A 14,166-nucleotide genomic window follows, 5' to 3' on the forward strand; every position below is an offset into this window, starting at 1 on the left:
CAAAAGGACACAGGATATGTGAAGGACTACAACCTCATGGGGGTACAATTCCAACCAGAAACTTTTTTTTTCTTTTTCCAGGAAGATGTCTAAAAACAACTTTAATAAATGGTTTATAGAATATACTGCTTCAGACCTCCCCAGTGGTGCAGCGGGTTGAGCGCAGCGCTGTGAAGCTGTCCGTGGCCTCTGCAGCGCTGGTTCGATTCCCGGCCAGCCAAGGAGAGTCCCACATGGCGGGGCAAACCTCTCCTGTCTCACACGCTGCTCCCCTCAGCAGTGTACTTGGGTCCTTCTGCCTTTTCTGCTCCCTGCTCTGTCTCTGGTGAATTCTCTCACCCTCCTAGGCCTCTGGCCCGTACCCCAGTGCTTGTATAAATAAATAAATCTTTAAAAAAAAAAATACACACTGCTTCACGTACTCTTCCATATAGCATATTGAGCAACAACTAACTCATAATTAATTGATAAGTTAAAACTCTTAGTTAATGTCCTAAAATTCTCACCACATGTCTCCAGATTTGTTCCTTACAGAGGAGAGGGTTTGTCTTGAACTACACCATTTATCTTTAGATAAACTGATATTAGCATTATATAACTGTTTATCTTGGAATCATAGCTAATTTAAGAATTAATATCAAATTTGATTTGCCTTACAGTAGAGGTGTGTAATCTTATTGGCATATAGAGCTGTAGACTGTGTGTAGTCATTTCAACAGCAGATATTTATTTTTTTAAAAATATAAAATTAAAAATTAAAAAAATAAAAGCAGATATTTATTTTCTTAAAAAATGCCTTTATTCCACATAGTACTTAGTTGGGCTGTAATTAAGCTGACTAAGCAACGGTCTATTGAACATTGAATTAAAGAATAACTTGTGAAGTTTTGGGGGTTTTAAAACCTCATCTACATTTGGCTTTTTTTAGTCAGGTCTGTTGTTTTACTTTAATGTGTCTTATTGCATCTTGCATATTTTATCTTAACTAAAAATTACAACATTACCAATAATTTCCATCTCTGTTCTGCCTTTTCGTTATCTTCTCACCTTCTGACATCCAGCACCAAGAATCCTAAACTTTGAATATTTCACTCCCTTTTTAATTGATTTTTATCACAAAGATATACATTAGCAATATATTAGCTAATATTTTGTTTTTAACTTTATGAAAAATGGTGTATTCTGAGACTTTTTTTTTAAGATGTATTTATTTATGCATACAAGAACTGGAGCATAAGCCAGAGGTATGGGGGATGAGAGGATTCACCAGAGAGTGGGGAGCAGGTAGATGTACTGAAATACACTGCTGAGGGGAGCAGCAGGTGAGTCAGGAGAGGTCTGCTGTGCCATGTGGGTTGCTCCCTGGCCGGCTGGGGACCAAGCTTGTGCTGCAGTGGCTGGCGGTAGCTTGATAGCACTGTGCCACCTGAAGTTTTTTATTTCCTCTTGAAATCTTGCATTTCTTTCCATTTGTTTGTGTTTTTTATTTTTTTATTATTTTTTAAAGATTTTTTTTAATGATTTTTATTTATGCATACAAGAACTGGGGTACAGGTCTGAGGCGTGGGAGGATGAGAGAATTCACCAGAGACAAAGCAGGGAGCAGAACAGGCAGATGGACCGAAGACACTGCTGAGGGGAGCAGCGGGCTAGGCAGGAGAGGTCTGCCATGCCATGTGAGTGTCTCCCTGGCCAGCCGGGAATCAATCCCACGCTGCAGAGGCTGCAGACAACTTCACAGCGCAGTGCTCAACCCGCTGTGGCACCGGAAAGGCCCTCTTCTGTTTTTTTTTAAACAGTGTCTTATAATTTTCTTTGACTAGGTCCTTTACCTCCTTTGTTAGCTTTGTACCTGTGGTTGGGGTGGGGAGGAAGTGGTTTTGTGTGTGTATGATTGTTTTGTTTTCCTATTTCAGACATTTCATAGGCACATTTACTTTGAAGTGTGGTAGGTGGACATACCACATCAAAATAAGGAGTTTGCATCCCTAGCTCTACTGTTGAATTCAGTTGTAACTTTTTCCTTAGTTGAATGTCTTGATAAAGAAGATTATTGAACATTTTTTAACATTCAACTTGAACATTCTTGCTTAACTCTTTATTGTGGAATGGTCCTTTTTCCAGTTTTTCTCCCAAAGTATATATACCAGTTGACATTTAAACCTATAACATTGTTGTATGTTTTTTTTTTAAGATTTATTTATACATACAAGAGCTGGGGTACAGGCCAGAGGTGTGGGGGATGAGAGGATTCACCAGAGACAGAGCGGGGAACAGAACAGGCAGATCAACCGAAGTACACTGCTGGAGGGGGGTAGTGGGCGAGCCAGAAGAGGTCTGCCACGCCATGTGGATTGCTCCCTGGCCAGCCGGGGATCCAGCTCGTGCTGCAGAGGCTCTGCACAGCTTCAGAAGCTGTGTCTTAACCCCTTGCGCTACCAGGGAGGTCCTAAACCTGTAACATTTGATCCATTATTTCCTAGTGTTAGATTCTCTCATGTAGCAGGTGTGAAATGACAATTTACGTTGTGGCTGTCAATTTGATTTTCTCTGACAACTAATTTGAATATCATTTATTGTTTGTATGTCATTGCTCACTTTTCTATAGTGTTAAGTCTGATATACTAATCTAGTTACTGTGCGGCTTGTGTTCTCCCCCCTCCCCCCATTTTGTTGCTTTATGAAAGCTTGTTTTGTGGTTAACCTTTTTTGTGTTGTGTTTAAGATATTCAGGCTTTATCTTTTCATATGTGTTTAGGGTTGATTTTTGTTAACTTATTAAAATACATTTTTTGTATCTTAATTTTACAGCTGTCTTGTTAAAACCCTGTGATTATATTTGGTAATGTTTCTGCAGATTCTTCTGGGTATACATTTTTATTTTCTTAGAAATCATAACTCTTTTTTCCTTTCTAGTCCTCTTTTTCTTACTTGACTGTATTGGCTCTGATCTCTTTAGCAATACTGACCTAGTTAGCAATTTGGCAATACTGTTTGCTCTTGACTTTAGAAGGGAGTACTTTAGGAATCTCTCCCTGAAGAAGGAGCACTGTAGAATTTTTGATAGCGATCTTTCAGGAGCTCAGGAAGTTTCCTTGTAGCCTTGGTTTTCTAGAGCTTGTCATGTATTTAATTTTGTCAGACACTTCACATGCATGGGATCAGATAAGCTTTTGGGCTTAACTAATCTTAAATTATCCATCAATTCTGTCATATTATCATAACATATTGCCTTTTTTATATAGTGCTGTATTCTATTTTCAGATACTTTGCTTAGGAATTTTCCGTTTATGATTATGAATGAGATTTAGCTTAGTGGTCTCTCATATTCCTTATCTGTTGTCCTGATTTGTGAATCAGGTTTATTCTTACTTTATATTTCCCCTGCACTCTTGGCTTTTTTTCCTTGAAATGTCCTTTTCTAAATATGTACTACAGCTATCCTTTCCCTCTCCCTTTTTATGTGTTTGCACACACACACACACACACACAGAGCCATGTCTGTCTAGGAAATGTTAGTGCAACCATTTATCCTGCCCTGATTTCCCATAGCATCTCTTATGTGTGTGTATGGTGGACTTAATATTTTGTGTCCTTTCCAAGCAGAATATGGTTCTTCTCTAATGTTCAGTGAATATTTAGCACAGCATTGTTTCTCTGGTACTGACACAAAATATTTATTTGTTGTCAAATAATAAGTAATTTATAATTTTTTGCTTTTTGTACTTTTAATTTTTGTACATACAGACAAGTGAAAACCCTCGCTCAGTTCCGTGCATTTTCACAAATTAAATACATTCATGTAAGCAGCCCCAATTTCAAGAAGCAGGTCATTATCATCACCGCAAGCAACCCTCCCTTTCTGCCTTCATACCCCTTCTCCATTTATTTTTTTTTTTAGGATTTATTTATTTATACATACAAGAACTGGGGTACAGGCCAGAGGTGTAGGGGGTGAGAGGATTCACCAGAGACAAAGTAGGGAACAGAACAGGCAGACTGACTGAAATACACTGCTGAGGGGAGCAGTGGGAGAGTCAGGAGAGGTCTGCTGCGCCATGTGGGTAGCTCCCTGGCCAGGGATCAAACTCGTGCTGCAGTGGCTGCAGATAGCTTCATAGGTTGCGTCTCAACCCATTGTGCCACCAGGGAGGCCCCCCCATTCTGCATTTAACTGTTCTCCTGAGTTCATAGATTACTTTCCCATTTTTGAACATTAACAAAATCAAAAAACGTGGTGTTTTATGTCATACTTCTTAAGTTAACCCATGAATATGAGATTCATCCGTATTACTATGTAGTTTCAGGCACTCAAAATATAATTGTATAATAACTTTCAATTTTTTTCCATATTATTCTTATTCTTTTGCTTATAGAAGGAGCTGACGAAGAAAAAATGGAAACAGATACTGATGGTCATCAGCCTGAAAAGGTGAATTTCTGTCTGGTTTTGTTCTCCTGTTACCACAAAGTGCAGGCCTTCCATAGCATAATAGTTTGGATTTTATTCTGATTTTTTTGAGGCCCTTTGAGGGAACCATAAATGATTTTATCTGCTATTTGAATTATACTGGTTCAAGGTATAGTTCTCACAAAGCATAATATAGAAAATGTTTCATTTATTCAGTGAAGATTTGTGTACTTCCCAACCTCCTTTTTTGTACCCTTTTCAGTTGCAATTAGGAATATGAATGTAAAAGTTGTGGTTCTTAGGAATCTTAATTTTAAGGTATAGATTCTGTACTTGTGCCAGAAGAGAATTATAAAATACTGAAGGATTGTGTAGGAGAGTTACTGCCAACAGAAAAATATTTAGAAAAGACTTAATGAGAAGATGACATAGAAGTAGGTTTTAAAGAGCATGTGGAACTATAAAGATTGAAATGGAGAATGAAAATCAAGATTCTAACTGGTGATAGTAAGGAGACACTAAAGCCCATATGTGGAGGGCAGGGAAGAGCTCAGTGCATATAAGACCCAATACCTATTTATAAAGGCTGTAAACTCAGGGTAAACTAGACAGACAGGACTTTTCAGCTTCTTTATGATCAGAGACACTTGATAAGCTGTGATGTCATAATATGCAAGTCATGTCCCATATATAAGTAGGGGTTTAAGATCTTGCTTACATAAGGTATTTTTAAATTGTAAATAGCTAAGGAGAGGAAGAGAATAGTAGATTTAATTATGGGTCTTACGATGTTCCAAATACTATCCTTTGTACTTTGCATCGGAGAGTTCATCTAATTCCTAAATAACTTCATCAATTCAGTGATAGTCTCTTTATTTTAGATGATGTTATATAATTTGCTCAAGTTCATAGGAATTTCAAAATGAGTAAATTATATCAAATGCTGACCAGAGGAATTGAAGTTTTCAGTCCCAAGAGCACTATCACTGAGTTCTCAAAAAAATCATTAACCTAATGGCTGTATTAAAGGACTTTGTCAGCTTTTTATTTCTGGAGCAACTCATCTTAATACTTGGTTGATAAATACGGACTTTAAAAGCTCATAGTACTTCTGGACAACTAGTAACTTAAGTGTTTGTTTAACCAACAAATAATATAATTAATTCCTTTGACATTTATTTGAACATTGTAACCCTGACTTTGTAGCAAAGAGGTCGAGGACTATGCTTTAGGGATGTATCATCTTGTGAGCACTCAAATGTAAAATTTATTTCTCTGAATTTATAAATTTCTTTTCCAACTTTTCTCTCCAAAGCCCTTTGAATCTAGTTCACTTATTGCTAAAAATACTGGAACCTTTTGTTAACCTAAGATAATATCACTTGTAAAACAACCAATGTTTCTCACTATCCTCTTCCTATACCACTTTGCAGGCAGAAAACAAAGGAGAAAATGAGACAGATGAAGGTGATAAAACACAAGAAGGAGAAAATGAAAAAAATGGTGAGAAGGAGCAAGATAGTGAAGTTAGTGAGGATGCCAAATCAGGTAATTTGAGGGAAACCTTTAGGTTTTATTTTAAAAAGATTATAAAAAGCACTGGAGAAATGTAAGCAGTTTAATTGTATAATAATATTTATTTGGGGTTTGTTTCTTAATATAACAGTAAGTGTGCCTTTGAGTTTTTATTTTGCATGTAGGTAACATGCTAATAATAGTGACTGCATTGTTTTCAGTGGTATACAGACATGATTTGTTCATTTTGACCAAAGTTACCACACAGAGCTGCTATTTCATTTTATTTTATTTTATTTTTTTAAAGATTTATTTATTTATACAAGAACCGGGGTACAGGCCAGATGTGTGGGAGAGTGAGAGGATTCACCAGAGACAGAGTGGGGAACAGAACAGGCAGACTGACGAAATACACTGAGGGGAACAGTGGGCGAGACAGAAGTCTACTTCGCCATTTGGGATTCTCACTGGCCGGCCGGGATCGAACCCGCACTGCAGAGGCTGCAGCCAGCTTCACAGTGTGGCTCTCAACTGCTTGCACCACTAGGGTGGCCCCTGCCATTTCATTTTAAATGTCAGTTGCTGGCATATCCCATCATGCTTGGCTCAAAAGGCCTGCGGAAGTGCTCTATTCCTCAGCATCTGATTTCCTCCAGACTTCAGGATTTCCCAGTCAGAGCATTCCATTGAATGATGAACAAACATGTTGCTTTAAGGGCTTAGTTACCCTGAATTTTCCTTTATATCCAAGGGAACTATACACAGAGCTTAGAGAAATGAAGGGAAGACAAAGTGTACCATTCAGAAAATCCATCTAAAATAGAGTCAGACTTAAATGCATAGAATGGTTCAGCAATAGTCTTGAAAAGAGGAAAAAGGCACTGAGATCTCTTTGTAACATCAATTTTAGTTTGTTATGTGGTGGAGGTGAGAAGTAAGATGGCTTATTGAGACTGAGTGCACTGCTAATAAAGCTTTCTGATTTTTCAGAAGAAAAGGAGACTGAAGAGAACAAGGAACTCACTGATACTTGTAAAGAAAGAGAAAGTGATATTGGGAAGAAGAAAGTAGAACATGAAATTTCTGAAGGAAATGTAGCCACAGCCGCAGCAGCTGCTCTTGCCTCAGCTGCAACCAAAGCCAAGGTTTGCCCCTGACAGCCCTTTTCCAGTGCTCTCTTAATCCATGAATAGTCGTATTGTTTTTAGGTTATTAGGAACATTTAGTATAAAGAGCCTTGCACCTAATAGGAAATGACTATTTGCTTGAAAGCCTTTTTCTAGGTTAGGAATTCCAGGGCAGGAAGAGGATGGTGGAAATACTAGATCTAATCCTAAAGGGTGGCTGCCTTTTATGCATTCATTGTATCATTCAGTCTTGTGAAGACTGCGGTGATGGAAGGCAGAATTTAAAGAGGACTGTTATTTCAATCATTTCTACCAAATGGAAATATTTGTGATTTTTAAGATAAAAATCTGTTTCCTTGTGTAATACTTTGCCCTGTGCCTACAGACTGAAAGGAGAGAGAGGGAATCTAAAATAACTTTTTCTTATTGAATTTGCCAGCTTTTCTGGGGGTGGTTTTCTCTATTTATAACATAGTATTGACTTCACAGGATACTTAAGAAAAAAGAAAATGTTATTTTCCTTGCATTGTGTTAATTTAGCATTTTAAAGCATTTCAGGCATGAATGTGTGAAGTTTTCAAAAAAAATTTTCACCCTTTCTCCATTTTACCCTCAGAAATCATTTACCAACTTGTAGGTTACCACATTTTGAGCAGTAGTTACTAGAATATAGCTAATCATTTTATCTTGCACTCTTCTTGATCTATTGGTAATGATGTTGTTTTATGGTCTTGAATTCCAGACCATTGAGCTTCTTGTACAAGGTACCTGCGTATTTAAATCTGTGGAGCATGGTTTATAACAGACTGATAGATGACTCAGTTCAAACCATAGACTACTATTCGGAGTGCCTACTCATCTGACACATGCACAAAAATGTTTACAGGCCACCTGCAATTAGTCCAGACAGATACCTTAGCTGATTGGTACAATAGCTTGAGTTCCTGCATATTCATACTTGCCAGTCATTTTCAAAGATAGCTCCTGATTTTCGTGGTTCTTTGTGGTATTCTCGCTATCTTTACTCTACCATACTTTAGCAATTTTTGAAGGACAGTTTGAATACTTAATGAAGTATTGACTATTGTTTCCTATTTGTTTGGTTTTGTTTGTTTGTTAGAAACATATTTTGATGTTTCTCTGTCTTCTGCCAAGTTAGATTCTTGGGTAGCTCATTGTCTCTGAGCTGTCCAAGTTATTGTTCTATAGTCATCGGGTGTCTTTTAAGATCTTAAGGGTTGTCTTGGGCATATTTTCTCATTTTATAAATAAAGATCTGGAGGGAGCATTTCTCCTTCGTGCCTTTCATCAGGGCATAATACAGCTGCCTATCCAGTCGTGAAGTCTGCAGCTTCAGGTCATTTTTGACTCCTCAGTTTTTCATTTTCCATAGCTATTCAGCTACCAAATCCTTCTTGGTACTTGAGTTCATCTGCTATTACCTGGCTCCCTTGCTGTTTTCATAGGTGAGCTTCCATCCCATCATCTGTTGCCTATCTCCTTCATCCCATTCTCTATCCTTCAACCAGTGTAATCTTTTTTGTTTTTTAATTTTCCATTATAATACTTCGTTCTTGAGGCTCATGGCATCTCAGGAGCTGCGAGCTTCAGTACAGACACGGTCACGTCCAAGAACCACACCACACACAACCAATCCCAGAAGTGGCACAAAAATATCATCATGAAACCTCAGTCACAAAGATATAAATCTCTTACGGGGTGGACCCCGGGTTCTTAAGAAACATGCATTTTGCCAAGAGGCACAAGAATGGCCTGAGAAAGATGCAGGCCAACAATGCCAAGGACTTGAGTGCATATGCTGAGGCTATCAAGGCCCCTGTAAAGCCCAAGGCAGTCAGGGCTAATATCCCAAAGAGCAGCAGCCATAAGCTTAGTCATCTTGCCTACATCGCTCAAACCAAGCTTGGGAAATGTGCACATGGCCGCATCTTCAAGGGTCTCATGTTCTCCCAGCTGAAGTCCAATGCTTAACCCTGGGCCAAGGATGCTGGTACAACACAAGTTCCCAAAGATGTGTTGGCTGCCAAAGGTCCCCAAACTCCAGAATCGAGAACCCCTGTCAACCATTTGAGAACAAAAGGACTGGTGTTGCTCCAAGGTTGCTGTTTGCAGGACACTGGTGTCTTCCTGTGCTATTTATACAAATGAACCTGAAGCAGAATTTGTGGGAAAAATAAAAGAAAAAGGGCCTCCCCAGTGGCGCAACGGGTTGAGCGCTGCACTGTGAAGCTGTGTGCAGCCTCTGCAGTGCGGGTTCAATTCCCAGACAGCCAGGGAGATACCCACATGGCACGGCAGACCTCTCCTGCCTCACCCACTGCTCCCCTCAGCAGTGTCTTTAGTCCGTCTGCCTGTACTGCTCCCTGTTCTGTCTGGTGAATTCTCTCACCCTCCCGCCCCTCTGGCCAGCCTGTACCCCAGTTCTTGTATAAATTAATCAATCTGAAAAAAAAAGATTTATTTTAAAAAATGAAAGAAATATAACATATTCAAATAAGTGGATATGTAAGTCTGCAGCTCAGTGAGTTTTTTCACGGATTGAGCCCCCACCTTTGTGTTTACAAGCAGCATCTACATAACAATACCAGCCTCCCAAAAGTTTCCTGTTACTCCCAATAACTGTGCCTCCCTTCAAGAGTCATTCCTAAACTGTCTCCTGACCCCATGGATTAGTTCCTTCCATTTTTTAAAAACTTCATATAAATGTATTTGATCATTCCTGGTTACTAAGGGTTAAACAGCATAAGCAGCAAAGCCCTATGACACCCTCTAGGAGGCACTTCAGGAAGTCGTGCATGGGAACTAGAGCAAACACAGCAAATTTTTGGAGATGGCAGAGTTAAGTATCAGCTTAAAGAGGTATGACCCTCAAAAGGACAATCATTTCTTGAGCACGGGTCATGCCTAAGTCCACCCCAATAGCACTGTGACAAAGCAGAGGTGCCCACATGAATACTGAGGCACTGAGGAACACAACAAGAAAAGAAACTGGTTAAGAAGCTGGCCAAGAAGTAGGATACCTTTTTTGCTTCTGAGTCTCTAATCAAGCAGATTCCACAAGTCCTGGACCCAGTCCTGAGTAGACTTCTTCCCTTCTTTGCTGACCCACAATGAGAATATGGTGGTCAGATTGGTAAAGTGAAATCTATGATCAAGTTACAGATAAAAAAGGTGCTATATCTCTTAGTGGCTATTGGGCATATAATGATGACGTGATGAGATTGTGTACATTAACTTAGCTGTCAGTTTCCTGATGCCAATGCTCAAGAATTAGCAGGCTTTATACATTAAGATGACTTGTACTAAGACACAGCTTAAATTCTGGTACCAAAAAAAAAAAAAAAAGAATCATGCAATATGTAAAACAATCTTTAAAAATACTTGCATGAGTGTTTTTACTTTCTTAAATAACCTGTCTCTGGTGGATTAAAATTACATAGGAGTTTTTCATGATCAGGACTCTTCTTGGTTCTCAATCATTATTTCTGGTCTCTCACCTAAACTGTTTCTTGCAGTTCTACCAGAAAAAAAAGCCACTCTTTCTCATCTCCAGCTGGGCTTCCCTGGACACTTGTCCCTCTCATAGAACATGGGTATCTCATTCTACCTTCCCGTTATTTCTCCTCTTTGTACACTGTGACTGTTCACTATACAATGCCAGAGAAGTAACTACCTATAAATTTTTACAAATGCCTCATATTGTTTTCCTCTGACCTCATAGTTTTTGATACATGCAACAACGGGCACAAACATTTGTATATTGTATTCTACTCAATACCTTCCCATAGCTATTTGTCTATTACTGCAGAGAAACTGCTTTGGCCTGGCCCTGGGATACCCCCATACAAGGTTAGAAGAGTGTCCAAAACACATTTTATTTTCAGGTCACTAAAATTTTCTCCCTCACCATCACTCTTCTTTCTGATAACTGTGACTAAGTTCTTCAATCTCAAAACACCTTTGTTTCCCACTGATTTGTGATACAGACACTTGTACTACATAACTTGGCACATATGAACTATTCAGTGCCATTTACAGCTGGATCTGACACATTTCAGAGCACACATAATCATTTTTGTGCTACATGGTGATTAAGGGGTAAGGAATTCACGTAAATTACTGTAATTAATAGAACTTATCTGTACAATCCAAGTTCTCTCTTACTCTTTTTTCTTCTGTGTCTATAAGCAGCTTTATTATTAAGAGTTTTCCTTGATACATTTTAATTGTCACATTCTGACATGGAGTGGTAATTAGAGATTCTAGCTCTAACTCCAAAACACATACTGTGAGCATGCTTTCTGACTTTTACCCATCCTTATCATATTGAAGGACTCATCTGTAGCATATCTGTTTTTTCATTGTACCTACTGACAAGCTATTATTGATCCACCTAGAAGAGTAGTAAGGAATGCCATTGGCTTTTTGCTCTGGAGCCCTTCCATCTGGATGTGTAGCTTTTAATAGAAGGAAGAGTCCAGAGCTATTGCTGGAATAAGCTAGAAACCCCCACAACTAAAATACATGTCTTTTTTCAGCAGTAGGATTCATTTCTTCCAAGATAACAGAGATTACATTTTGTTGAGACCACAGACATTTCTTTCAGATTTATTCTTTACCACCCAATCCACATATCCTAAAATGGCTAAAGTAGGTCTGTCTTCGTTGCAGTGGTGTTCATCCTGGGACAACAGGCATATTCTTTTTCATCCTTCTTTAATACCTTATAACGGGGCCTCCCCGGTGGCGCAGCGGTTGAGCGCTGGGTTGCGAAGCTGCCCGCGGCCTCTGCGGCGCCGGTTCGATCCCCGGCTGCTCCCCGGCCACCGGAGGAGGGTCCCACATGGCGCGCAGACCTCTCCTGCCGCCCGCTGCTCCCCTCAGCAGTGTACTTCAGTCCTTCTGCCTGCTCTGCTCCCTGCTCTGGCTCTGGTGAATTCTCTCACCCTCCTGCGCTTCTGACTGTACCCAGTGCATGTATAAACAAAAAACAAACAAACAAACAAATAAATAAATAAATAACATGCCTCTATTAAAAAAAAATTAAAAAAAAATACCTTATAACGGGCCTCCTTGGTGGCTCATGGGGTTAATATGCAACCTATGAAGCTATCCGCAGCCAGCAGCACAAGTTCGATCCCTGGCCAGGTAGCTACCCACATGGTGTAGCAGACCTCTCCTGACTAGCCCGCTGCCCCCCTCAGCAGTGTATTTCAGTCAGTCTGCCTGTTCTGTTCCCCACTCTGTCTCTAGTGAATTCTCTCACCCCCCCATACCTCTGGCCTGTACCCCAGTTCTTGTATGCATGAATAAATAAATCTTTTAAAAAAAATACCTTATAACTTATTCCCTTATGCCTGAAATTCATTCTTGAGTAGGCAAATTTTCATTGTACATTTTAGTCATAAGACTTTAACAGGTAAGCATTGATTGAAATAGGTTTACACTATGCATTGTACATTGGTACCATATCTTCTTACCTGATGATAACTGTGGAGAGGAGAGAGAAGGAAAGGTTGATTTACTTGATTATTTTGCTTATAGTTAATCTTGTATGTATCCTAGTATAACAATAGAAACTACTTCTGTTCTACCAGCTAGAGCCCATGCTTTGTTATGAAAAGTTGTTCTCAGCTGTTTTCTGAATCTCTATTTTCTTATCATTAATCTTCTTCTTGTTGTATGGTTGCTTCTCCCCCATTCCATATATCTTCTGTGGTACATGAGGAGCTTCAGAGCTCCTCATTCTTCTTAGGTTCTATAAAGCCAGTATGTGAAGGGTTTACACTCCCTCTCTAACCCTTCTTTTGAAAGGCCTTGGTTATCCTGGTTACCAGATTTTTTCAAAAATCCATAGCCTGTGTCTCCTGAATGCTCCTGCTTCATTTCTTTTTTGCTATGTAACTACAACAAAAATAGTGACTTAAGCTATAATTATTATATCTTATATGATTTTTACAAACCTCAGACTCAACTGGAAAATTCTGCTCTGTGTGGCATTGCCTAGGTTCACTCACGTATTCACCTCATAGCAGGGCTGCTATGGAGAACCTGAGTTGACGTTGTTTATAGCTAGATGCCAAGATTAGGTTGACTATACCCCCTGGAGGCCAGAGGATGTCTCTCTTTCCTTACAACCTCACTGAGATTACCTTTTTCTGCTTCATATTATGGTGGTCTCAGAGTAGTTGGACTTTTATGTGACTGCTTAGAACTTTAAAGGAAAAGCTTTTGTTCTATGTGATGAGGGGAACCTGCTGCTGTCATGTCCTGGGGCTTCAGCTTGGTGCTGCACGACTTCTGTCCAACTCTATTGGTCAAGAAAGGTTCTGTCAGAATTCAAAATGAGGCATCTTAGACCACACCTGTAGAGAAAAGTTGTTACCTTAACTCACCAGTCTTCACTCTAGTCACAAATTACTTTTATTTCTCCCACTTGCAAAATAAATATGCCATTGCGTCCTCTTATAAAGTCAGAGTTAAGACTACAGTTGCATGATATTATCTAAATCAAGCCCAGGGATTATACTAGCGAAGTTCTTCAAGAGTTGTTATTTGAATAAGGTTCCTTGTGTGTTAGTGTTCTCAGTATGAAGAATTTGTGCACTAACATAACAAAGGTGAAGCACAGGCAGGATTACTGCAGCAATTTTTAAATCTAGCCAGCCATTCATTTCTAGTTTCTTGGTCAAGACCCAGTCCTACACACTGAAAATTACTCTCTACAAATTTTGATTTGGCCCTCTGGGATTTTGATTCTGCCTTCTGAGGCATGTTTCTTTGGATTAAAAAAAAAATCAGCCCAATGCTGAGGGGCAATGTTTGGGTCTTCTGGGGCTCTTTCTTTTTTTTCTTTTTTTTTTTTTAATAGAGGCATGTTTTTATTTATTTGTTTGTTTTTTGTTTATACATGCACTGGGTACAGTCAGAAGCGTGGGAGGGTGAGAGAATTCACCAGAGCCAGAGGGGGGAGCAGAGCAGGCAGAAGGACCAAAGCACAGTGCTGAGGGGAGCAGCGGGCGGCAGGAGAGGTCTGCACGCCATGTGGGACCCTCCTCCGGTGGCCGGGGAGCAGCCGGGGATCGAACCGGC

At 39.5% G+C, this 14,166-nt stretch overlaps 1 protein-coding gene across 1 annotated transcript in view; it reads left to right on the plus strand.

Moving 5' to 3' along the window:
- SMARCC1 (SWI/SNF related BAF chromatin remodeling complex subunit C1) overlaps positions 1 to 14,166 on the plus strand; it is a gene marked incomplete at both ends in the record, with an annotated part of 181,317 nt that overhangs the window by 133,550 nt on the left and 33,601 nt on the right. The window contains 3 exons of the mRNA XM_084247855.1: positions 4,377 to 4,432; positions 5,845 to 5,959; positions 6,917 to 7,071. Coding sequence (XP_084103981.1) covers positions 4,377 to 4,432; positions 5,845 to 5,959; positions 6,917 to 7,071 — 326 coding nt within the window. The remainder of the gene's footprint in view (positions 1 to 4,376; positions 4,433 to 5,844; positions 5,960 to 6,916; positions 7,072 to 14,166) is intronic.

The sequence above is a fragment of the Talpa europaea genome, assembly GCF_964194135.1.
Source record: "Talpa europaea genome assembly, chromosome: 11".
Classification (NCBI taxonomy): domain Eukaryota; kingdom Metazoa; phylum Chordata; class Mammalia; order Eulipotyphla; family Talpidae; genus Talpa; species Talpa europaea.